The sequence below is a fragment of the Lepisma saccharinum genome, chromosome 20 (genome assembly GCF_977018435.1).
Source record: "Lepisma saccharinum chromosome 20, izLepSacc3.1, whole genome shotgun sequence".
Lineage (NCBI taxonomy): Eukaryota > Metazoa > Arthropoda > Insecta > Zygentoma > Lepismatidae > Lepisma > Lepisma saccharinum.
This window is the reverse complement of record NC_139248.1, coordinates 56,524,631-56,552,004: the sequence shown is the minus strand read 5'-3', so window position 1 is coordinate 56,552,004 and position 27,374 is coordinate 56,524,631. Positions and strand designations below refer to the sequence as shown.

At 42.6% G+C, this 27,374-nt stretch overlaps 1 protein-coding gene across 1 annotated transcript in view; it reads left to right on the top strand.

Annotated features, from left to right (window-relative positions):
- The window catches only part of LOC146003632 (putative cytochrome P450 301a1, mitochondrial), an 87,230-nt gene that overhangs the window by 13,261 nt on the left and 46,595 nt on the right, over positions 1 to 27,374 (top strand). The window contains 4 exon segments of the mRNA XM_083141954.1: positions 14,553 to 14,799; positions 18,434 to 18,550; positions 21,811 to 21,887; positions 24,522 to 24,723. Of these exon segments, the coding sequence (XP_082998080.1) occupies positions 14,553 to 14,799; positions 18,434 to 18,550; positions 21,811 to 21,887; positions 24,522 to 24,723 (643 nt within the window).

The following is a 27,374-nucleotide window of genomic DNA, read 5'->3' as shown; positions in this document are numbered from 1 at the left end:
ATATATAAATAATACTTAAGCGTATTATCTGCTTTCATATCAGATTTTGCCAACCTGTGAGCTGTAGTGTTTAGGTGACAAGCGACCTGCTCAAATATGATACTGTTGACAATATTGTACGCCCGTGAAAATTATATATAAATAAGACTTAAGCGTATTATCTGCTTTCATATCAGATTTTGCCAACCTGTAAGCTGTAGTGTGTAGCAACAAGTTATTACGTAATATAATGATGTCATATCAGTCGTGTTGTTTTCTGATTGGCTTAGTGTCTCGAGTAAAAAACAGAGATTTTGATTGGCTAATAATTTATACGTGGTGTTTTCTGATTGGTTTAAGTAAGCAAGATTTCTATTGGCTGTCTAAATCTCACCTTTACTAAATTAACAAAGGAACCCACATGGCGGGGGATAGAACCTGAACGGGCTCCACCAAAGTATAGGAGACTAGAAGCATATAATTTGGCGGAAAAACCCAAGGAAGGTCATAGAGAATATTTCAAAAATAGATTTTTTTAAAAAAGTTAACAATTATATTTTGCATTGCACAGCATTGGGTATTAAATAACATACCCCCAAAAAATCTCTGCATTATGCGTTCTGTAAAAAATTGCCCTACGTGCCAAACTGCTGTGTCAAGTAAAAATTTTCAAAGGCACTGTCGTACTTGTGTGCCGGGAAAGCGAATATGTGCGACCAAACTGTGCTCTAAGTGTGGAAAAAATATTACTATTGCCAACTTCAAGCGACACCAGCTTACTTGCAAGAGCACTGGAACATCTCTACCGCAACCTTCCAAGCGAAAGGTAGAAGTAACCTCCCTCGATGCATCGCCACCTGCCAAACGCGTCAAGCTGGCAAAGAAAGCAGACCGGTTTGCGTTTGAGCATTTATTAGAAGACTTTGACATAACATCAGACAGCTTCTGCGATGTGCGTAGGTTTCTGGAGAGCGAGCGAGCTAAGATAATATCCATCCTCAACGATGCATTGGCCACACACTCCACTAAATTCTATGCTGTGCTATGCTGCAAGTATAAGAAACCGTCTGATGAAATATATAAATTCTTCCATGCCACAAAAGCAAAAACACTGCATCAGGCAGATGTCACTGACCTCGACAGCATCTACGACAAGTTTGTCGAGGAGCTTGTGGCAAAGCACGAGGAGCATCAGGCTGAAGGCTCGGGCGGTTCGCTGTGTGGCGACCCCCACGAACTTTGTCTGACACTTAACAAGTTCCTGCCACTGGCAGGGTCTAGCTATATTGCCCTACCACCCGAGGTTGAAGCAAGGAAAGCTGTTCTCAATATTCAGAACAAAGACACCAAATGCTTCCTCTGGTCGGTGCTGGCAGCATTGCACCCTATACCTTGGGAAAACAGTCCACGCTATGTTGCACACTACAAGCAGTATGAGTCGGAACTGGAGGATGCAATGGCCGGGATTGCCTACCCTGTAGAAGTCTCGCATATTCGCAAGTTTGAGGTTCGTGCTCGTGACTTGTTGGGCCTGCAATTAGCCATCAATGTTTACGGTCTCACCGAGGCAAACATCGTCTACCCTATTCGGGTAAGTGATGTAGATGATGATAGTGGACAGCAAATTGACCTTCTTCTTATCAAGAATAACACCTGCCACCATTATACGCTTATTCGCTCTCTTTCCAGACTTGTTTCAAATCAGAAAAATAGACATGATGGTCACATCGTGGTGTGTCGCAGGTGCCTGTCCACTTTCGACAACCAAAACCATTATAAATTCAAACACTCTCGGGGACCCAACATTGCTGCTGAGAAGCTAGCTCGCCACATGCTCTACTGTGGTACCAACAAGCCTGCACAAACTATCCTGCCCAAACCTGGTGCAGTAGAGTGTTTTCGCATGCACAGTGCTATGGTGAAGCATCCTGCCTATATTGTAGCAGACTTCGAGGCTTTTCTTCAACCTCTGTCTAACTGCCATCCCAACCCCGAAACATCCTCTACTATTCCTTTCCAAATCCACGAGGCCTCGAGTTACTCCTATGTTGTGGTGTGGCGAGACCAACATATTGCCTCCGAGCCCTATGTGTATCGCGGTCCCGACCCGGTCAAACACTTCCTGCAGAGAATGCAACAGGAAGGCATCAAGATAGGGAAGGTGCTGTTGGCCCCCAAGCCCATGCTGCCTCTGTCTCCAGAAGACAAGCATCAGCACGAAATGGCTCTAAATTGTCCTGTTTGCAACTCAGTCTTCAATGACGATAACAAAAAGGTCCACCACCATGACCATTATGGGACCGGAAGCTACATTGGCCCGTGGTGCAACAGGTGTAACTTGAGAGCCAAGGACCCGCGCTTCATACCGGTTTTTTTTCACAATGGCTCGGGATATGATTTCCATCACTTGGTCACACATCTAGGGTACGACAATGCAAGAATCAATGTCCTGGCACAAAACGAGGAGCGTTATATTAGCGTCAGCAAGTGGGTGCCGATCCCCGACTCAAAAAGCAGGAGCATCGAGCTTCGGTTCCTCGACTCTCTAAGGTTCCTCCAGGCAAGCCTGGATGCTCTTGCTGGGAAGCTCAGAGACGACCAACTAGCCATTACCACATCAAGTTTCCCGAACTTAGATGTCGCACTCATCAGACGTAAAGGGGTCTACCCCTACGAATACGTCACCGACCCTTCCAAGTTCGAAGAAGAGTTGCTGCCTCCCCAGGATAAGTTCTACAGCCAGCTGAGAGGTTCAGGTATTACCGACGAGGAGTACAAGCATGCTCAGTCTATGTGGGTCAAGTTGGGTTGCCGAACTTTTGGTGATTACCACGATGCATACCTGAAGCTTGATGTGACGCTTCTTGCCGATGTGTTCCAGGCGTTTCGGGCGACTGCGATAAAAATTTACAACCTGGACCCTGTATATTTTTACAGCCTTCCTGGACTGGCATGGTCGGCCATGCTCCTGCTGACTAAAATTAAACTTTTACTTATCTCCGATATTGATATCATGCTTTTCATCGAGAGAGCTATCCGGGGCGGCATGGTCCAAGTGTCGCAACGCTTCGCACACGCCAACAATCACCACATGGCCACTGGTTACGACCCCTCCCAACCATCAAGCTACATCATGTACACTGATGTGAATAATCTTTACGGGCACTCCATGATGCAGCCACTCCCAACAGGACAGTTTGAGTGGGTTGATCCTTTATACCACGACATCGAAAAAGAGTGCGACGAGTTTGGGTTTTTTGCCGAGGTGGACCTTGACTTCCCCGAGAAGCTGCAGGATATATTCTGTGACCTTTCGCCTGCTCCGGAATTCAAGTGTCCACCTGGCTCGGATCAACCGAAGCTCGTCATGGACTTGGAGCCCAAAAAGCGTTATGTGCTACACTACCGGAACCTCCAGTGGTTAATGCAGCAAGGGGTCTCGGTCAAAGCAGTTTACCGCGTGCTCTTGTTCAGGCAGTCTCCATGGTTGAAGCCGTACATCGAACTGAACACCAAACATCGCACTACTGCCACTTCGGAACTTGATCGCGATTTTTTCAAATTAATGAACAATGCGGTATTTGGGAAGACCATGGAGAATGTGCGAAATCGCTTTGATGTGAGGTTGGTGACGAAGAAAACACAGTGTCGTCGACTTGTTGCAAGCCCGCTGTTCAGGTCTCGAACAATTTACAACGAACAGATGTCTCTGATTCACATGAACCGGGGCGAGGTGCTACTCAACAAGCCCATCTATGTGGGAGCTGCAGTTTTGGATCTGAGCAAGTTGTGCATGTTCGAGACATATTACGACATACTACGTGCACACTACAACCACAATATCTCGCTCCTCTACACAGACACAGACAGCTTGGTGTACCATGTTCGCACGGCCGATGCGTATGGTGATATAGCCAAAGTTCCAGCTCTTGTCAAGCTCTTCGACACATCGGGCTATCCCCAGCTAAACCGGTATGGAATTCTGCCCCGGAACAAAAAAATACCCGGCAAACTCAAGGACGAGAAAGACGGGGATGTGATTGTGGAGTTTGCTGGACTTCGTGCCAAAGCCTATGCGATCCGGGCTGAGGGTTCTGTAACAAAAAAGGCAAAGGGTGTAAGCAGGCAAGTGGTTCGGGAGCACCTCAAGTTTGAGGATTACCTCGAGTGCCTCAGAACAAAATCGCCCATTCTACAAAAAGAGCATCGTATCCAAAGCGTCGATCATGTGCTTACAACTAATATTGTCAGGAAAGTTGCTCTGGATGCACACGACGACAAGAGGTGTATTCTTGAATGTGGGGTCCATACACTTCCGTGGGGCCACTATCGCCTCCAAACTAGTAAGGCCTGCCCAGAGTGTAACAAAAAGTAATAGGCAATGCGAAAAAAAAACAATTTTAATTTACTTCCACTTCCTCGATTACATGCATGCATGGCACAGCAAAATTAAACTTCTGGAAACTGCTAATTGCAATTTGTACTTATATATATAAAATTCCACATTTCTTATTGTGTGCTATTTTTTTTTTTATTTATTTAAAACTGTTCAGTCACTCTTTCATTCTTGACGTCGTACACAAATGTTTTCTCTGCAATAAGAATGACACTGCACAGAGTATCTGCAGGCAAGGCATCGTGGAACTCGCATACAATCTTGATGTTGGTACGATCGTTGACCACCACTTGCTTTCTTTTCGTGGTGTTGATGACGAACATCGGCCTGCGTGTTTTGAATTCGCTGGGCGCGTAGTACACGTCCACGCTTCCCTCGGTCACGCGTTTGTAAGCCGTGTAAGCTTCGTAAAGTTTGAGGTAATCGTCTTTGGTCATGTCGAGGTTGTAATTCTCGCGCGGGAACACTTCGTTCCTACCGTTCTTCAGATAAACGTTCTTGATCTTGCAGTCGTCGAACTTGCTGGAATCTTTTTCCTGATTCTTGTCCCTCCCGGTCTGAAAAAGCACTACGACGAAATCTGGCATGTCGAACTGTATGTTGTTGAACTGTGTCGTCACGTCGAATTCCATGTGACTTCCCGACGCCATCTTCTGCACGCACTGGTAACCGTGAAAGTGAATCGGCACCTGCGGACTTTTCAAGATCTCCGCTTTGTACTTGAGGGCGTAGTTCGTTTCGTATTCCACCACCGGCATTCTCAATTCCATGCTCCGGATGACGCATTTCGCTGCTTCGGGTAAAGTATTGGCTATCGGCGTGGTGCCGTCCGGACCCAAAGTAGCGTATCGCATTAGTGCGTCGTTGTCGTTGGCCGCTCTTCGAAACGTGATCCTCAGTCCTCCCTTCCACATGATCTCCTTGTAGTCCGAGAAGAAACCAGGCAGCAGACGCATGGGAAAGAGCACCGTGTGACTTCTCGTCGATATTTTGGTCCCGGCTTCGAATCCCCCGGCCTGGTAGTACGCTGCGTCCGTTTTGGATAATTTCAACGTTCCCACTGCCGTCGACGTGATGCCTGGATAATCTATTCTGTCGATGACGGTGTTAAGTTTCCTCACCTCCACCTGCGAGAACAGGTGAGGCACGAAGTTGTCCACGAGTATCAAGTTTGCTGCTGCGGGAAACGCGTCTCCGCTTTCCTTCTTCACCACGTCGAATTGAAGGTAGAGGTCCGCTCTGTGAGGATGAATGAACCCGTCGCCTACGTCCACGTCGTATTCGATCTCTCTGTTCGCTTCGTTCAGATTGGCGAACGTGCGACGGTTGGGAGGGAAAGATTGCAATTCGTAACTTTCGATTTGCTCCATTTTACATGTATGGTTATTTATTATACGTTGATCTCCACGATGGCCGTCGTAGTGGCACCTGCGAAATCCACCACGTCTCCTTTCTCGTTCGTCACCACCAACTCTATGTCGTCTATGCGGTTGCGACATACTGGAAAATAGATCGACGAAGAGGGCGTGTAGATGATCGGTTCCATGAACTCGGAACTTGGTTTGAAAGTGGCTATGATTCCCGTCTGCTTGTGACTTCCTAATAATCCGTCCGAAGATTTCGTGATCATGCCTTCCGCCACGTTGCAGTGTACGTTCAGAGTCTCTATGGCCAAGAATTTAGGAATGTTGGTTGCTACGTGCTTGATGCCAGCTTCGAGTTTTGGGTGGTTGTTCTCGAAACCTAAAAGCTCTCCCATGGTGCCCAGGTCCACGGTCTCCGTCGCGGATAGGATTTCCACTCTGTGCGTGACCGAATTTTGAGAAAGGTATGTGCCTTTGGGTAATTGAGCTTGCAAAGTGGAAAGATTGTATTGTCCTGGCGTGACGACGATGTGTTCGCTTCCGACGCTAATTTTGTTGTTGTGCTGCGTGACGTTAGGTATGAGGTACATGCTGTAGAATGCACGCAGAGCCACGGATTTAGGATAGACGATGTCGTCGTGCAGCGTGAGTTTCAAGATTGAAGATTCGCTCGTGAGATGGAACACGCCCATCCTAGTGATGCTGTTTGAGGTTCCACAATGCTTTCTGGAAATCCTCGATCGTAGGGTTATTTATTTTAGAGAGAAACGCGAGCACGGAGAGGCAGAAATGACCGCAGTTCACGTCTCCGAAATTTTGAATGCTTTCGTCGTTGTAGTATATAGAGGTTTTGTTCGTTTTCAGATAATGAATTAAATTTGTAGGTGGAACACCTCCGAAAGAATCGAAAACGAATGCTTTATCATCATTTTTGTGGTAACATATCCAATGCGTGCCTGGATTTTCTTGACCGTCCAAGTTGACTACTCCGCATTCTCTTCTTTTAACGCTTGAAGGTAACGAGTCGGACATGAAAACTCCTCTGAAGTGTTTGATTTGTAACGGTTCGATCAGAGATTCAATGTCTCGGTTGGTGAGTGCTGTTGTTTCTTTTTTTTAAACTTCTTCATCACGCCCCTCCCCCCTTTCTTCTCCATGGCCAGGTTGTGACGTTTCTGTTCTTCCAATTCCGCCTTGTTCTTCTTCGAATCGATGACGGTTTTCGCGATGGCGGCACTTCCGCCAGCCAAACTTCCAACGGCCCCCAATGCTGCTAGGATGGCCGGGATGCTGAATATGAAACCTCCGATCTTTTGCTGTTTCCGCGAACGCTGCAAGCGTCTCAATTGAGGTGTGCTGAGAAGTATTTTCATTCCGTGTCCTTTGCTCAAGCAAGAACGTTTCTTCTCGCGTTGTTTCTTGGTGAGTAACCCATCGAGGGCACCTAGATTTTTAAGATTGGAGTATGGTATCTGGTACACGACACCCTTGGGCTTCATGTTGATGCTCTATGTGTTATTTTCACGGTATGTTATTTATATATATATTCTGAGATTTTTCTTGTGTAGTTTTTTACGGTATGTTATTTATATACCCCACCCCAATTTTTGTTTCGTGTTCATGGCGATGGTGGTACCCAGTGCGGCGACCCGTTCATCCAGCGATGCGTCTCTGCTCACGAACCTTTCGAAAGCTGCGTGCTCTAACTTTCTGTCTGCTTCGTGCTGTGCATCCAGATCCGTCTGCGTGGTGTTGTAAGCGATGTCGTGATCTTTGCATGCGGCGTCCAACGGATTCACACCCTTGTCTCCTCTCTCCAATCTTTTCTCGAGTTTGGTACCCGGTCCGCAGTACTGGTAGCCAGGTAGATGCATCTCGAAAGGTAACTTGTTGATGATGTCGTTCACGAGTCCCTTTCCTTCGGCCACGTTCCAAAATTTCGGAGGCAGCGTGTTGATGATTTTGATCAGGTAACCTATGCCCTTGTCGTCGTTCACGATGAAGTTGGAAAGTTTCGTGCTGATCATGTCCACGATGCCAACCTTCTCTTTGTAGAAATTACGATTGCCTGCATTCTCTTCGCTATCACCGGCTATCACCGGCTCCACGAGTTTCCTAACGTCGTCCACCCAAACGAATTCTTTGGGTAACGTGTTGTAACGTTTGACGCCGCTGCCTGTTTTGACCTGGTTCTAAATCGGTTTGATGAGATTCCTGTACTTCTCGCCGCTGCTCGATTTCACCCTATTCTGCGAGGCGTCGTTGTTCTGGTACAAGGCATCCGTCATGATCAGAATTTCCTTGTAACTTTGGTAATCTTCGTCGGTGTAATCTTTCGGCTGCTTTTTGGCAACGAGTTCCCACAGTCCCACCGTACCCGGATACCTGGTCCAACTATCCTTCTCGCCTAAATTAACTTTAATGTCGTTGCCTTCGAAGGTCACCTTCGATTTCCCAATCTTCCACACCACACCACCGCCTTCGTTGGTTTCCATGCTGGGATACAATCCGAACACTTCATCCTTGTCGAATTTCCCCGTGCTCAGGTAGACTCGTGCCAAAGGTCCCAACTCGATTTTATCCGAAGACGTGCTGCCTATGGCTCGACGTCGTGCAGGTGCATCCTTCAGTTCGAACGGCGTCGAAGGAATGCTCGAAATGGGCGTGGGTACGGCGTAAATTTTAGCTGCGAGCGGTACGAGTTCGTTCATCAAATTTTTATTTTGTTCCGTGACACTTTTCATTTCTTTACCTAGACCGCTGATGGCATCGATCACAGGTTGATCCTGACGTTTCTTCTCTTCGTAGAATCCGCGATTCTCGGATTTCCAACCTTTGAAGCGTTTCGCGAGGTAATCGCGAAGCTTGAGATTTTCGTCTTCGATTTTTCGTTTCGTCATGACGTTATTTATACACGTCGTTTCTCACAATGTTGCAACGTTTAGAAAGTCGTTGATTTTGTTTCTGTATTTTCCGTCGTTGGGTTTCCTCGTCATGTCGATCGTCGCGAATCCGAAATCGTCACCGTTCCAGCAAGTAGAGCAGCAGCGTTCCGAAAATTGATTGTAGTTCATGTCTCCGCCTACGTAGTCATCGTACGCGTGCTTGAGGTTGGTGTGATCTTGACGAAACAAACATATGAAATTAGCGTTGTCGCGTACTAACTGTTTTGGAATTTTGGAAAACGTTTGAGCTAGGTAGAAGCAATCCATTCCTTTGTGACGACCTTGCGTGAAAAAGTTGCGAATTTCATTTTGATTTTCCAGGATGGCGTCGTCGAACACAACGACTGAATTTTCACGACAATCATCGAGTGGTTTTATTTCCGAGGCGAACGTTGCAATGTCCAGACCATCGTACAGTTTCATCAGTTGCTGGTATTTGGATTGCTCCAAACTTTTCGAGAACACGTACAGGTGCCTGTTCTTCCAATCTAACCAATTCGGTGCGAGGAGAAAATTGTCCACGAGCAGTGTCGTTTTCCCACACCCCGAAGGACCTACGATCAGACAGCGGATGCTGTCGGGAAGCAACTCACCGTTCTTTTTTTTTCTCGTTTGACTTTCCGGATCCGGTAGACGCTTCACCACGTTCCACGTACTCACAAGATCACTTCGTTCGCGTCGATCCAACTCTTTTCCGGAAGTCCCAGCCATTTGACAAACAGTTTGTCACCTTTCCTACGCAATACTTTCTCGATGAGGTACGTGTCGGGGTGTTTCGTTTTAGAGAGTTCCTCTTCGTAAAATGTTCCTTTCAAAATCTCGCCGCTACTATCTTTTATTATATACGTGTGTCGGTTTCCAGGTAAAACTCGAACCACCGTAAAGAGTTCCGTGCTCCAATTTTTTGTGAATCCCTTCTCGAAGGTGCGTTTGAATTTGCTGATCCTCACCTGGTCTCCAATTTTGTATTTAGCTTTTTTTGTCGTGGGTGTGTACTTTGGACAGTAAACTGTAGAAATTAAACGCTGCTCGTCGGACTTGGTAACGTCGGCTGGCTTCATGCCTATCGTTCTGTGTACCGTATCATTATAGGTGTCGACGAGTTCCGGCAGGATGTCGACCCATTTGTAATTTCCCCGAAGCGTGAATCGTTTCCACATGTGTGTTTTCAAGGTTCGATTGAATCTTTCCACGATGCTGGCTTTGATGTGACTGAAGGTCGAATAATGTTGAATCTTGTGTTTTTGAATAAACTTTTGGAATACGGCGTTGTAAAATTCTTTACCGTTGTCCGTTTGCAGAAACCGTGGTTGTCTGCCGCCGCTTTCGCGAAAAATTGATTTGAATGCTTCCGTGACGCATGTTCCCGTTTTCGCCTTCAAAGGTAGAGCCCATGCGAATTTCGAAAATGTGTCTATGACGGTGAGGAGGTACTTGTTGCCCTTGTTCAATTTATGTACGTTTTTCAAATTGCCGCTACTCATCTCCACGAGGTCACTTTGCCAGAGGTCGTCGATGCCCTTGGTTACCACAGCCAAACGTTCGTAGTTACGGCGTGCAGGTTTATGCAATTCTTCGACGATGGCTTGCCTAGACATTTTTTTAGAGATTACGTTTCAAGAGAAGCACAAGCGTGATGGGATTCAAAGAGGGTGGCACTTCGCTCGTGTTTTGAATGATCAGCTTATCGCCGGCACTCACGTCGAAAACGGTAAGATCTTCGTCTTCGTGTATTTCATATATGTTCGTTCCAACGTGCCAGAGGAATGTTTCCTGCTTTCTGGACACCACGATTCGATATCAAAGTCATGGTAGGAACGCTAGCTTTTCTACCGTGAGACCAGTACGAAAATTCGTTTATCTGAATCGTGCCATCGAGGAGAAACTTGTAGTACGGATGATAAGGATGTAACATGTACAGTTTGTTACCTTCGACGAACGTGGAGATTCTCTGTTGATTGGGAACGCTGTTGATTTCGATGGCTTGCAAGGTGAACAATTTGGCGAATTTAGTGTCGACGCCGAGCAGATTACTGTGAACGTGTCCGAGTTTATTTTCGATGGGCAGCAAATGCTCGATTATGGTATCCGTTACGGCAGAAAACGACGGTTTGATTTTCACTTCCACGTTCAACTGCTTGTAGTTTTCGTTGAGTTCTTGCAACTTGGCACCGAAAGAGGCCAGCGTCGATTCCTGCGTGGATTCCAGCACTCCAACTTGATCTCTGATGTTGACGACAATGTTCTGAAGGTTCTCGACTTGATTCAATTTCGAGCTCTTCTCGGTAAGATCGTTCACGATCCTTCGCATCTCTGTAAACTGCGTGTGAAGGTCGGCGACGCTCTGCGAAGTGGGTAGCGTCGACACCAGCGAACTAATTTCGTCTCGAATCTGTTCCACGTTCGCCGTTTCCGTTTCTAGTCGTTTCAGCATTTGAGATATGTTTCTTTTCAAAGCGTGCAATTCTTTGGAGGTGGGGAGATTGGCCACCCTACTCTCGAGATCGCTCAATGAACTTTTGATGTCGTTCGAATCGGATAGTGCCGTCACCGCCGTTTTCAATTTTTCCAAATCTTCGCTCGAAGGCACGCTCGTCCGTAACGATTCCAAGTCACCCTGTATGTTGTCGAGGACGTGATGAAAATGAGCGAGATTCGTTTCGACGTTCAAATTTTCTAAATATTCGATCTTCTGCTGAACCGTGCTTAACGTGTCTTGAATGCTCGTCAACGCTCTTGCTTCAGCGTGAATATTTTTAATTTCTTCGTTGATCAATTCCAAGGACGCCTGAAGCGTAGCGATGGTGGTTTGAATGTGTTCGAAATCTCGATACGCCTCCAATTGAATTTTTATGTTCGCGACGCTTTTACCGATGACCTGCAGTTCGTCCGACGATGGTAGGTTCGTCATTGTATCTTCCAAAGTCTGCAACTTGGATTTAATTTCTTCCAACGTGCTGGTGAATTCTTCTTGTAATTTGGAAACGACGACATGTAAGCGTTCTGCATCTATATCGTTCACGACGGTTTGAAGTTCAGAGAAATTCTTTTCTATTGCGGAAGTTCGTTCTTCGATTTCGAGTTTCAATTTTTCCAAATCTTCATTTTTCGATTGAAATTGCTGTAATTTGGCCAAATCATTTTGAAGCGAATCCACGCTCAACTGTATATTTTGAACGTTGTCGTAAGAAGGTACGTCGACATAATTTTTTATCAGCGTCTTCAGTTCGGAATCGATTTTCAGAATGGGGTCGAGACATTGCGTTTGGAGCGTAGCGATTTCCGACTCTAAACTTTTGTTTAAGTTCTCCTGCAAAGCAATCAAATCGGTCCTCAACTTCTTAACTCGAATGTCCAACATGAGAATCTCTTCTGCGTGGTCTACACGCTTGGTGTTGCCGAAAATGTCGTTAGGCATTTTTGGTTAACGGTTATTTATAATAGGATAGACGATTCGTAATTCTACAAAGAGAGGAATGAGTTTGTCGTAATCTCCGAGAAGTTCCATGTAAAGATAATCTCCTGCAGAAACATCGTACGTAATGTTAGAAAGCATCTTGTCGTGCTTGATTCGAAAAATATTCTTGCCGGTAGAAATTTTGATTTCGCCTGCGTTTTCCGGATTCACGGTGATTTGAAGTTTCCCGTCGATCGGAATTTCGTAGAAATGTAAATTGTTATTAAAAACATAAAACATCTTGCCCACATCGTCATTCAGTTTCGTCCAAATGCTGTTGAGATGAACAATCAGTAAACCATTGAGTTTAGATAACACGGAAGGTAAGAGGTTATTGAAATTTGGCGGTGCAGTCTCCATGTTGATCTGTTTGCGGAAGCCAAAAAGATTCATTGTTCTTGTTAGTTATTTAAGAATACGGTCAAAGTTTTTTTTTTTTGTAATGACAGGCAAAGTTTTTTTTTGTTTGCTTGCGTCACAATACAGGCACGCGCGCGCGCGTGTGTGTGTGCGACACATTGTTCCCGAAAGAGGTTTACAAAAGTCACGATATATAAACATTTGGTCCCACAGTTGGAAAATTACGATAAGGTGCATTCATCCTTCAAGGATGAGAGAGTGCATTCGTCACAATACACCCGCGCGCGCGCGCGTGTGTGTGTGGCACATCGTTCCCGAAAGAGGTTTACAAAGGTCACGATATATAAACATTTGACCAGGACTTGGAAAATTACAATAAGGTGCATTCATCCTTCAAAGGATGAGAGAGTGCATTATTTACTCATCACGCTGTGTCAGCGCAACGAATAAATGCGCGGAACGTGGAGAGAAAGTGAGGTTTTGAGGTTTTGATGAAATTTTCGTAGGTTTTGCAACACTGGGTTCTCTCCGAGAACTGACCCCGAGCGTCCATTTTCAGCGAGCATCATTTCAGCAAGCGCCATTTCAGCGAGTTTAGTGTTTTGTAGAGCAAGTTGGTAATACTGTTAGTGAGGTTAACATACATTATCAAAAGCACATCGTGAAAAGCTACGTTTTGCTCGGGCACACGTACACTCACACACACACAAAAAGCTAAAAAAATTATACACCGTGAAAAGCTACAACAAGTTGGAAACACTGCTAGTAGGAAACACTGCTAGTAAAATTAACATACACCGTGAAAAGCTTCAAAATATCATATAGTGGAATTTTTGTAGAGTGGGTTGGCAACACCGACGAGCATCAAATAATGATTCGAGCCTCAAATAATAATTCGAGCCTCGTCAGTGCTGCCAACTCCTATTTGTAGGTTAGCTTAGCCAGTGAAAAATCATATAGTGGAATTTTCTTCGGATGGGTTGGCAAAACCCAAGCCTCAAAAAAAAACATCCAATAGAGTTGCCAAATATAAAAAGAGGACAATAGGTCCCCCTCATAAAAAGCTACAGTAAGAGCCCACAGGTCGTCAACACTAGGCCCCCAACAGTGTTGCCAGACATAAAAAATACATGGACCCCTCAGGCCCTTTGATGAAAATTTACAGTGAAAAACCCAGTAGGTTAACAACACTGTCAAAAAATCTACGGTAGTGTTGCCAGATGTAAACAAGGGGCAATGGGCCCCCCTCATAAAAAACTACAGTAAGAGCCCACAGTGTTGCCAACTCTGTGCCCTCAAAATATACATCATAAAAGGCTACGACGAGCCTCAAATGATGATTCGAGCCTCAAATGATTATTTAGAACTGTCTTATTGTGTCTACTTGAGTGATAAAGAAGTGGACTGTCCCGCCTTAATCGGAACGTCTGGTAGCCTTGCATATAATAATAATAATAATCCGTGGTGCAACAGCCCTTGAAGGGCCTTAAACTATCTCCCGACTGTCAGTCTCCCTCCCACAATCCTACCTAAAGGTGTGGAGTTCTTCAACTGGTAATGGGGTGACGTGGGGGTCAGCACGTCGAACCTCCAGCCGTTATAGGAGATTTCCGAGACCGGATTACGCTACCCACGTAGCTCCCCAATTTCCTCACGATGGTGGGTTGCCACCGGCCCTATAAACAGGCCGAGAACCCAGAGACTGAACCCAAGGGGACTTGAACCCATGCCGTCCCGCAGTCGGAGTCCAAAGCACAGCGCCTTAGACCGCACGGCCACGGAGGACAGTGACCTTGCATCAGTGGTTATAAAACAAAACTACTAAATATTACAGACTGCAGATTTCTGGAGACGGCCTTTCTCCAGAAACAACCCATTCATTTTTGCAAGGACGGTATGAACTCTCTGTACATACTGTTAGTTTCCCAATATGCTGATGTGCAATATAAATTTACATTTCTTGCCACAAATACCAGCTTCTACTGGTGGGGGGAAGGGGGCGTTAATATACAGGCCTTAATAAATATACATACAAACACTTGTTTTTCTAGGTGAATTCAGCAACTTCGACATGCTGGACATGCATAGGAAACTGTATAAAAGGTATGGGAAGGTTTTCTGTATTCGTTCCTTGCCCGGCAACATGAACTTGCTCTTCGTCTGCGATCCTCAGCTGATAGAGAAAGCCTTCAGGAACGAAGGAGTCTGGCCACTGAGATCCCTTCTCAAAAGCCTGGAACATTACAGGAACGTGACTAGGAAGGATTTCTTCAAGGGGCTTGGAGGATTACTAGTGGTGTAAGTACAGGAATGAGATGAGGGAAAATTCATTCAAGTAGCTTGGATTTGATTGGTTTGCTTTATTCTACTTCGCTTTTTGTGCCACTTTTGGCTAATTAATTTGTGAAGATGGGGATGAGCGATGACATGATGAAATTGATGAATGGACACTCACAAACATCCATGCCCAGGCCGGGATTCGATCCCGGGACCCCTGGCGTCGTAGCGCGATGTGCTAACCACTCCGCCATGGGGACTGGCGAGTAGCTTGGAGGATTACTATTGGTGTAAGTACAGGAATGAAATCAGGGAAAATTCATTCAAGTATCTTGGAGGATCGCTGCAGCGTCGACATTGGTCATCAAATCAGAACAGAGTCCATATACGGCGCAATATAAGTGTATAATTACCAATATATCAGATTATGATCAGGTCTAGATATCTAGCCTAGTTCTAGACATGTAACGTAAACCCTATTTCATATATACAGGGTGTTTCTAAAGATCGTTTACAACGCTTGGGAGGTGATTCCTCACACGAAAACAAGCAAAAAGTCTAAGTTCCATTTTTACGACTGAGGCTTCGTTTCCGAGATAGGCGCCTCGCAAAATGTGACAAAGTGATCGTCACACCTAACTGGGACGAATACTATCACAGATAGAGAGGCGGTTCCAAGGGAATCATAAAGGAATCGTATGTGCTCAGTCCGGAAGTCACTATGAAAAGTTCACTGCACGCATGCGCAATGGAGTCCTCAAAGGAATTGGGGATTTCCAGCAAGAACAATACATGGAAAGGGTATGTAACGCAGCAAGAAGGACCGTGACAATGAGAAATGCGTTAAAGACAACACATCCCGACCTCAAACATCAAAACATGAGCACCGAACACAAAATCCGAAAAGTTGAGCACGGTTGCATACCCCAGTTACACGCGAGGAATGAACGAATCATGTCATGTGGCATACGAGAGACACATTACTCCACCAGGAGGAGGGAAATAAAAACACATTATCAGGTGATTGCGACAACGTGTATTTTTACACCCGACAACTACGTAATATCCCCCCCACACACACACACAACAAACAACAAATGCTACAATGTCTTATGCACAGACAGTGCGTGTCACTGTACACCAACTGAAGATGTCATTTTCACCACACAAAGGGGGTGGGGAGCAATACCAAAAGTGTTCGCACGCGATCATTGTGACGTAAAAGAGACCAGTTTTGGAAGCGCTGCACAGGCAAGTCTGGCTCTCGTAGTCTACGTTTGACCTTCATGACTGCTGTTCCCGCGAGAGGAGCTCGAAGGGTTGGTTCTCTCCGGCAGTCGTTCCAGTCGTGTTGCAGGTGCTGGGATATGATCAGCAGTTCGCTCTAGGTTGTCATACGCATTGAAGAGTACTAGTATGTTGTATTGAAAGAAGTTGACGTAGTGGAGTGGACAAGTCAAGTATCGCAACAATTGGTCTGTGGTGTTCGTACGGTGATACGGCCAATTTGTGCAGTGTGCCAGTGTTAAACAAAAACAATACTTTGCAGTTCCAGCTCCCTATTACACAGATGGCTGCGTATACGACCCAGCAGCTAGCAGACATGCATCTCATGTATGGGGAGGCACGTGGTAATAGCCGCGAGGCAAGGCGTCTTTATGGAGAACGCTTTCCACATAGACCTTTACCGTCTCACACCTTCTTTCAGGTAGTGGACAATCGACTGCGTGAAACAGGGTCAGTGTTACCACCGCGGCAAGAAGTTGGAAGACCCCGAAGTGTACGCACACATCAGTTTGCAGAAGATGTGTTAACAGCGGTCGCAGAACATCCTGGAACTAGTACGCGCGTGCTCGCTCGGGCACGAAACACGTCTCATGTGAATGTTTGGCGAGTGTTGTCAGAGGAAGGAATGCACCCTTTTCAACTGCAGAAAGTACAAGAACTGTTACCTCGTGACTTTCGCCCTCGTATGGAGTTTTGCCAATGGTTGTTGCATCATCTGGACACAAACCCTCACTTCGGGGCAAACGTATTGTGGACAGATGAAGCCATTTTCACCAGGATTGATGTCTTCAATAGTAGAAACAGTCATGTATGGGACTTTGACAACCCACATGCACTTTTTGTGGCACATCACCAGCACAGGTTTTCAGTGAATGTGTTGTGCGGGATAGTACATGATCATTTAATTGGACCATACATTCTCCCTGTTCGCCTGAATGGTCGCACATATCATGCATTTCTTAGTGACGTTCTGCCTGAACTGTTGGAGACCGTACCTTTGGCACTGCGGCAAGAAATGTGGTACCAACACGATGGTGCACCAGCTCATATCGATTGTAATGTACGACATTTCCTGCATGACGTGTTTCGCAATAGGTTCATTGGTAGGGATGAGCCTGTGCCTTGGCCACCGAGGTCGCCAGATCTCAACCCTCTCGATTTTTTCTTCTGGGGAGAAATGAAAACCCTCGTATACGACACACCTGTCACATCAGCTGACCTCGTTGTCGCATCAACGTCGCCGCCGCGACGGTAGCAGATATATCTGGCTTGTTTGCTCGTACTCGACAATCCTTGAAATGTCGCTGTCATCTCTGCGTAGAAGTGAATGGCAGACATTTTGAAAACCGTCTGTGATTATTGCCCTCGGCAAATCTCAGTGAGAACACTCTTGGTATTGCTCCCCACCCCCTTTGTGTGGTGAAAGTGACATCTTCAGTTGGTGTACAGTGACACGGACTGTCTGTGCGTAAGATATTGTAGCATTTGTTGTTTGTTGTGTGTGTGTGGGGGGGGGGATATTACGTAGTTGTCGCGTGTAAAAATACACGTTGTCGCAATCATCTGATATTGTGTTTTTCTTTCCCTCCTCCTGGTGGAGTAATGTGTCTCTCGTATGCCACATGACATGATTCGTTCATTCCTCGCGTGTAACTGGGGTATGCAACCGTGCTCAACTTTTCGGATTTTATGTTCGGTGCTCATGTTTTGATGTTTGAGGTCGGGATGTGTTGTCTTTAACTTTAACGCATTTCTCATTGTCACGGTCCTTCTTGCTGCATTACATACCCTTTCCATGTATTGTTCTTGCTGGAAATCCCCAATTCCTTTGAGGACTCCATTGCGCATGCGTGCAGTGAACTTTTCATAGTGACTTCCGGACTGAGCACATACGATTCCTTTATGATTCCCTTGGAACCGACTCTCTATCTGTTATAGTATTCGTCCAAGTCAGGTGTGACGTTCACTTTGTCACCTTTTGCGAGGCTCCTATCTCGGAAACGAAGCCTCAGTCGTAAAAATGGAACTTAGACTTTTTGCTTGTTTTCGTGTGAGGAATCACCTCCCAAGCGTTGTAAACGACCTTTAGAAACACCCTGTATAATGTCAATTACCCAGTTTGCACGACAGTTGTGCGAAAGGGAAGAAAACTATGAAAAAATTAAAACACAAAGCAGGACATGAAAAAGGCCACAAAAATAGAGTAATAAGGCAATACAATGTTGCCGAAACTTCCAAAAATGCCAAATTGTCTAGATCACGGATCGGATCAGCATGTTCCTGTGCAATTTAGTGTGTAGTGTTCTGATTATAATAATAATAATTATGAATGAGCTGTTACTGAAAATCTCGTCTGATTTCTATGCAGGGACGGGAAGGAGTGGCATGACTTCAGAACAAAGGTGAATCAACCAATGCTGCAGCCCAAGACGGTGAGATTGTACGTGAAACCTATTAATGACGTATCAGAAGAGTTTATTCAAAGGTGAGATATACCCTTGATCACTTTCATACAAGCAGATAGTTCAGTCTACTTTTAAACCTACAACTTTAAATAATGTACAGTGACCGGCAAGAAAAAAGGGGACACCTAGATCCTGAAATGCTCGCAAGGTGTTATGTGTGAAGCCTAACTCGACGGCGATAAGTGGATTTTAATATCAAATTTTCAATAGCTTTTTCTACCAATAGTTGTGTGTATATATATAGGGTGGCGCATATTGTATCTACCAATATTAGTTGGTAACAATGTCGGAACGCCGGTGCGCATGCGCAGAAGTCCCCCATGATTAGGCAGATGCCAGTCTGGCAAACAGTCTGCCATGGGACGTTGGCCGGTTCAGACAGTGTTGCCACATGAAGGGAAATTGGGACAGAAATTTTAGAAAAAACGGAAAAGGGAATTTCGATGAAGAATACCACAATTGCAGGGAAATTTTAAGGTCATCTGACTACATTATTACAGTTTATGTTGATATTGAATTTCATATACACATTTTTATGTTATTTATTTATTTTGCTATTCCTGCTTGTTTCTGCTCCTTTATGTTTATTGTACGTTGCTTTTATGCATCTTTGGATAAATAGTAACGACGAGGATTAACGATTAAATTGATTCCTGACCAGGATTCGAACCTGGGACATCTGGTCAGGAAGTGATGAAACTGAAATGTGATTTTATTTTTCAAACGAATAACGAATTCAACGGAGTATTTAACTACGTACTACTACTGCTTCCACCACCACTACTAATAATGCTACTATTACCATTACCACTAATTATTATTATTATTATATAATTTGCTTAGGTGAAGGGAAAAATTGGTCCAAAAAGGGAAATTGTGCCCTCATATTGTGGCAACACTAGGTTCAGATTCAGACAGGAATCTTGGCGGTGGAGGCGTTCATTCGAACGGGTTCCATTCAGGAGACGAAGCAGACACCGAGGGCACTAGAGAATACGCTTCCTCCGACCTTTCAGTGACTTCTGTTTCTGCACGTCGCCGCTAGCTTTCTATTGTCTGACCCATCGTATCGTGTTGTGACGCTCTTGGACGTGTTTATATGGTCCTGGACCTTTAGCAGCCCTGATTTTCAGAGAACTCTTAGAAAACTTCCATAATTTGCTCGATAAAACTTGATTCAACACTCAGAGAGGTAGCGGCAATTGGGTGAAATTTTGGTAAACAATGTTCGGTCAAAAGAGATAAATTATGTAATATATTAGTAGAGTTTGGAATACCTAAGAAGCTTGTTAGTATGATAAAAATATGCACCAGTGAAACAGAAAGTAAAATTCGTGTGGGTATTAATATGTCTGACAAATTTACAATTCATGATGGGTTAAAACAAGGAGATGCATTATCTCCATTGCTCTTTAATTTTGCCTTAGAATATGATGTTAGGAAGGTAAAAGAAACTAAAGAAGGACTAAAATTAAATGGTGTGACTCAGTTGTTAGCATATGCAGATGATGTAGACTTACTGGGGGATGATGTGAATACAATTAAGAATAATGCTAAAACATTTTTCAAAACTGCTAATGAGATAGGTTTGGAAGTTAACAAAGAGAAAACTAAATATATGTTTACAGGCCGAAACCAAGTGTTAGGCAATAATCAAAATCTAATTATTGATAACAACTCGTTTGAACCAGTTTCCAAATTCAAATACTTAGGTTAGGAGTAATATTAAGAAGTGAAAATTATATTAAAGAGGAAATAAAAAGTAGGCTTAATTCAGGAAATGCATGTTACTTCTCTCTTCATAAACTTTTGTCTTCTCGTTTAATATCTAAGAAACTAAAAGTTAAAATATAGAAAACCGTAATTTTGCCTTTAGTATTATATGGATGTGAAACTTGGTCCCTTACATTGAAAGAGGAACATAAATTGAGAGTATTTGAAAATAAGATCCTTAGGAAAATATTTGGACCTAAAAGGGATGAGGAGACAGGTGAGTGGAGAAGGTTACATAATTTAGAACTACATAATTTGTATTCGTGTCCAGATATTATTAGAATAATTAAATGAAGAAGACTTAGGTGGGCAGGCCATGTGGCACGAATGGGAGAGGAAAGAGGAGTTTACAGGATTCTTGTTGGGAAACCTGATGGTAAGAGACCTGTAGGAAGGCCAAGACGAAGATGGAGGGACAACGTTGAGATGGATCTAAAGGAAATCGGTAGGGATGGAAAAGAGTATATAGATTTTGCTCAAGATAGAGACAGATGGAAGGCCTGTGTTGCTGCAGCCATGAACCTTCGGGTTTAAGAAGGCTAGAGAGTTAGTTAGTTAGTTAGGCTTAGCATTGAGAGGTCATAAGTGTGGACGCAAAAGTGGCAAAAAGTATAGAGGAAAAGGTCTAAATATGGGCCCCCCTTTTTATGTTGTCATTTTCGGAGTGATAAAATAATATATCGAGCACCTGCCTTTCAAATGCATATCTATGAAATATATACTTAAATGTAATAGCATGCTAAAGTATAGAAGGTCTCCATTTTTCTTTAAAAAAGCAATTTCCAAAAAATTGTAAAATTATGTATTTCAAAATTGTGGTCTAAATATGGACTACTAGTGGCAATATCACAAAAAAACAATTAAAATTTTTAAAAAAATTGTCATTTATCGCAAAAACATTATAAAATTCATATGTATGAATAATCTGTTGTTTTGAAAATCACACGGAATGGGAAAAATCGAAATTAAGAAAAACATCCAAATATTTGTTGAAAATGTGATCTCAGCATTAGACCTCATGTCATAGCCCATATTTAGACCATCACCCTATTTTTCTTCTTCAATTTATTTTCGCTCTCTGTGGTACATATTTCACAAACAAATCATGGCATTATAAAAGCCCACATTTGTTTTATGTACCGCTAATATCATAACCTATACAAAGCAGATGAGAATTCAGAAAACGCTGCAAAAAGTTTTCGGATGTAGCAATTCTAGAATAGCATCCAAGGCCGAAACTAACCACCACTTTCTCTTGCGAATTGGCGCCGCAACCTTTGTCCTTGACAGATAACCAGTTCCAATAGCCTCTGCCAGGCTGCAGCACCCGGAAGCGCTGACAACTCCAAAACCCATATTTAGACCTTCTCCTCTAACAGCAACTGTCCCCACGCACCCCTAATGGCCTCTACTGCCTCGGAGTAATGAAGAAATTTGTCTATGTATTTATTTGTTGAAATACATTTTATATTTGCATTACGTGCCAATATCTTCATTTGTATTTCAGGGTGTACGAAATGAGAGATGCGAAAATGGAAATGCCACCCACTTTCAGAAACGAAATAGCTAAGTGGGCACTTGAATGTAAGTGTGTATTTACTTATGTAAACTTCTGCATCTTGATTTTGTAATACGGTGCATATTTACATGTTATTAGTGGTTTTTTTTGCGCCAGTCATATTTTAACAAGGGTTGTGAAAGGTCAAGGAACTCATAAATTCTAATGGGTTCTATTGGGTTCCGCAAGAGTACCGCAATCTTTTTTCTCGCACAATTTGAATTTGGTCCAAGTTGCGTATTCTTCCCTTGAAAAAAGGTTCCTGGACAGTATTTAAATTGATCCGGGAAAAAGGTTCCTGGACCGAATTGAAATACTTTACAGATAAAAAGGTTCATTAGGGACCAGAATCCATTTATACTTGCTGATTTTCTTTCCTGGACCGGAACTGAATTTATTTAAAATTCCTAGACCTTCAAAAACCCTGAATTTAACTGTAATGAGTCAGTGGACGGTTAATTTAAATTCTATTTATTAACGTCGCTCATCTAACTGCCTAGGTTAATCGTGACGATGGGGATTAGCGTCCCCGATAGCGGAGTGGTAACGTCGTCGCATTGAAATCAAAGGGTCCACACCAGTTATATTATTTGAGTGTTGATCCTCATTACTCTATGTATCTGTATTTGGAAGTTTTTAAATTCAGTGATTCAGTAGGCGTTCATATACCAGGGATGACCAGGGTTAAATCAATCCCAGCGCATGAAATGTTTATTTAACACATTGACTACCAGAGTACAATAACAAATTCCTTGGGGCCACGATGTTTTATTACGAGAATATAATTAAAACGTTGAAAGCAATGTGTTTCCTGACGATAGATGAAAAATTGTTATTTTTAATTATTTTATGTGCGCGAGTCATATGCAACTCAAGCGGCGCTAGAATCAATTACTACGCTGCATGCCACGTGAGTTATATTTGGCTCATAGCATTTTTCTGCGCATTGGTTCCTTTGTTGTTTGCAACATGACCGCCGTATACTGTTCTCATATAGTTCGAGGAGCTGGCCAAAAAAAATCTAGGCTAAACGCACAATGGGAAAAACTTGGAAAAAAGTTCATGAGGGAAAATGTTTTTTTGTTTACTTGTCAGATTTAAGTGAAATTTCAAGGCAAAAGTAGATAGAAAATTAGTTAATGTACATCTATTCATTTGATACACGCTTTTTTTATACTCTTCGTATTAATTGTAACAATAACAGCACCACTAAATAATATTCTCACGAACCATCTGCAAAATTTAGTCCACGGCGCCACTCTTCACGTAGCATGTACGTTATATTTAGCATGGTACCGTGAGTTGCCTTTGCCTGTGCACCACGGGGCTCCCAATGTAAAGAGACGTGTGAGTTAAATACGCTGGCAGTTAACGTGTTAAAGTTTCTCGTCAACGATATGTTATTACAACTATATAATAACATTTCTACACATATTTTAATGAAGAAAATTATATTGAACAGTTAATGGGGCCCAATATTACTTCAATGGGAAAGCTTGCGTTGAATTTCAGTTTTGTGTTATTTTAAATGGGTTATCTAATAATTAATTAGTAGTTGGTATACAGCGTGTCCATAAATATACTGTCATACTTTAAGGTGGTATTACGTCGCTTTGGATAATCGTATTTAAATGAAATTGGTGACATTTGAAAGAAAAACTCAAATATTTTATTTTACAACTCATAGACATTGAATGTGGCCCCCACGAGTGGTCCTGCAGACACCAAGGCGATATTCCCATTCATGCCACACACGCTCCAATATATCCACAGGGATGGACTGGATTGCAGAAGTGATGCGAATTTGCAGTTCTTGCAGGTTTTGAGGCAATGGGGGTACATAGACACAATCTTTTATGTAACCCCATAAAAAAAAGTCACAGACTGGTAAGTCAGGTGACCTCGGCGGCCAATTGTAGAAGAAATTATCATCATTTCCGGCACGTCCAATCCATCTTCCTGGAAGCCGCTCATTCAGATGTTTCCGAACATGTAAATGCCAGTGAGGAGGTGTTCCATTTTGTTGAAAAATAAATTCATTGCCTTCATTTTCTTCCAATTGTGGAAATAACCATTCAGTGAGCATGTCAAGATAAGCTGGACCTTTCACAGTGGCCTCTCGTGGAATGATAAAACACACCAACACGTTCACCAAACTCTGCGTGTAATGATATTCTAAAACACACCAACTACGTTCGTTCTTAAATCTTCTGTAATAACAACACAATTTTAAAGGAAAACATTCACATGTAACCTGCCTGCCTGCTAAATATCCAACAATGAACCCGCATCGTCCATTGTTGTCAGGAGTGAATTTATTTCAGTTTCTATGTTTGATCTTGTTCATTGTTGTACATTGCTGATATTGGTGTCCATTGTTGACATGCACAAAAATATTTGAGTTTTTCTTTCAAATGTCACCAATTTAATTTAAATACGATTATCCAAAGCGACGTAATACCAATTTAAAGTATGACAGTATATTTATGGACACGGTGTATATTATTTTCAATCTTTGCGAGAAGTATAAGTTAAAAGCTCGTAAAATTTCAAGTCTTCCCGTATCCCCTTTCCCGGAACCCCTAGGGATCCACGAGTCACAGGTTAAGCACCAATGATTTACTTTATGTAGCTTGTAAGCTTAATCTTGTTTTCCACAGCCATCGCAGTGGTGGCGTTGGATGTTCGGTTAGGCTGCCTGGAACCAAACTTGAAGCCCGACTCTGAACCACAGAAAATGATAAGGGCGGTGAACACCTTCTTCGAGTGCGCAACCCAGTTGGAATTAGGCTTCCCCTTCTGGAGGGTCTTCCCTACCCCTACGTGGAAAAAATACACGAGTGCCTAGGATTATATGATAGAGTAAGTATTGTTATTACTAGGGCTACTATTTTTATGACTTGGCATATTTTTTTTTATAAGGGTGATGTGTTCCCTAAATATATAGAAATTAATTTAATGAAGAAACTAATTAAATTAAGATGTATTTTAAGGACATATTTAGGCATATTTGACCATTTCTACGTGATAGAGCATATTTTTATATATTTCTGTCATATTCAGCATATTTTCGCTTTTTCAAGGAATATACAGCCATTTTCGAAGTGGCCAATTCACGTTGTTGAATTATTTACAATTGTACGCCCCAGTTCATTTCCTGAAAAATGGTGAAAACCAATATCATTCAGCTCAAGTTGTGTTGTATCGAGAGAAAATTTTTCTCCCAATACAATTTTTACAATAGAACACAATGTATGATACTTTTTTTTTCAAATCTTTCCTCATTTTCGTTGACACTTGTTCTCCCACTTCACAACAAGCACCATGTAAGTTATTCACAGTTTTATTCACAACGACAATGAGGAAAGTTTTGTAAAAAAAAAAAAAAAAAAAAAAAAAAAAACTAAAAACGATAACATGCATTGTGCTCTATTTGTAAAAAAAAAAGGTTATTGGGAGAAACATTTTCTCTCGATACTACAAAACTTGAGCTGAATGACATTATTGAAATTTTAATCTGAATCTTTTTCCTGGTATGAATCAATGCTGTCCTATAGGCATATACATGTACGTATATGTACTAGTGTAATAGATATTTATAGATGTCCGTCAATCTTTCATATTCCCAGCGGTTACCGACATGATATTTACTTCTAATTCTACTCACGAAAATAACGGTTGCGTCCTACTTTCTAACAATTAGTAGACGGTTAAATTTTAACTGTAGAATATTGTAAACGTTACGGTAACTCCTAAGAGCAGTGTTTTATCGGTGGTAATCTTTCGTCATTTTCTACTATTTTCAACTCGTTTGTCTGAAGTAATTAGACTATCGTAACAGATTACCGTATGAAACTTCTCGACAAGGATAATTTAAACTGAATATTGAATACATATGTATATATCTTATATATATATATATATATATATATATATATATATATATATATATTGTTGAACTACCTACTGGCAGCCCAGGGATGTAACAGTAGAGAGACTCGCTTTTGATCCTTTTTAATATTTATTAGAACACCTTGACCATGCGGGCCTGAATGTGGACTAGAAGTAAACCCCTCTCATTTACCTAATATTTTCTCTCTCCGGTCCTGGCACCTCCTCACTTCCAGCACGCCACTTACTCCTCAACACCACCTTCTCCTCTCGCTTCCCCAAACGCCACTCCCCGATCAGCCACGACTTCCTCCCGGCCAATGTCTTTCAGTTTCCATTACTCAGCAATAACATTGCCCGATCAGAAGTCGCACTTGCATTCCTACTTTAAGATTTCCCTCTCTGTCCACAATATATGAGTAGTAACTTTTTCACTATAAAATCATGAGAAATATGACACATCCAGTGTCATGTCACTTCCGCTGACCTTGACTTCAGTGGACGAGAGCAGGAATCCATGTCGTAGCAGAAATTTGATGTCCCTGTTGACCTCGAAGACATCCGTCTCAGAGCACCGTGGATGCGAGTGCATACCTTACACACACACACACACGCCACACGTTATGTTAGTGAACACTCAGAAACAACAGTCCTACTTCCACATCTACACAAAGCGTTGTTTTGTGAATGTTTCATCATCAATTTAATCTAATCATCATTCATTCAAAACACCATTAGCCAAAGAAGGCAGAAAGGTGACGTAAAATATTAAAAATGGTAACATAAATACAATATATATATATTCATGTGAATCTTTGGTTAGAGTACCGTTTACCAAAATCGACGAAACTCGATAAGGTGAAGAATGAGAAGAAACAATCTAGTTTTATTCTTTAACAATCAAAAATACAACCTAGCAACTTGTGTATTGAATTTCATGAAAGTATTTCTAATCACTACAAATAATGTAGAAACAGGTTGGTATCCCTTTTAAAAAAATTTAAAACCGATATCTTGATATAATAATATTTCGGCACCATGTTTCTTCGATAGATAAATGTTTAATTGATAAGGTACGTACCTTCATATTTCGCTACGTTGCTACTTCTTTACGTAGATATTTCATTAATTATGTATTTCGCTATTTCGTTACCTAGATATTTCATTACCTTGTTAGCGTGACAGATCTCTGCATCGTTCTTTTGATAAAGTTAGACCCTGTACAATACTTCGAACCTTCTACAGAGGAATATTGGTGAGCCAGAACAGGAAATTTCCTTTCCTTTATCATTTAACAGAAATAATTTCAGATTCCAAAGAAATAATGTATATTCTGGTATTTTCGGTTGCATTACAAACAGGAATTATAATCAAGTATATTATTTTGAATCGAATATTGCCGTTTTATATTCCTTGATGTAAATAAGAAAATAGATGCTTTAGTAGTGTATATTAGCCGTTTCTAAGTCATACTTTGTAGGTATCCCTTTTTTTTATCAATTGAATATCAGTTTTTGACATATTTTGACAATTTTTTGTCGATGTTTTAGCGTTCAGCGATGTTTTAGTACAAATTTTCACTGCACCACTTTTTTCCCCACTCATACTTGGAAGGTATATCA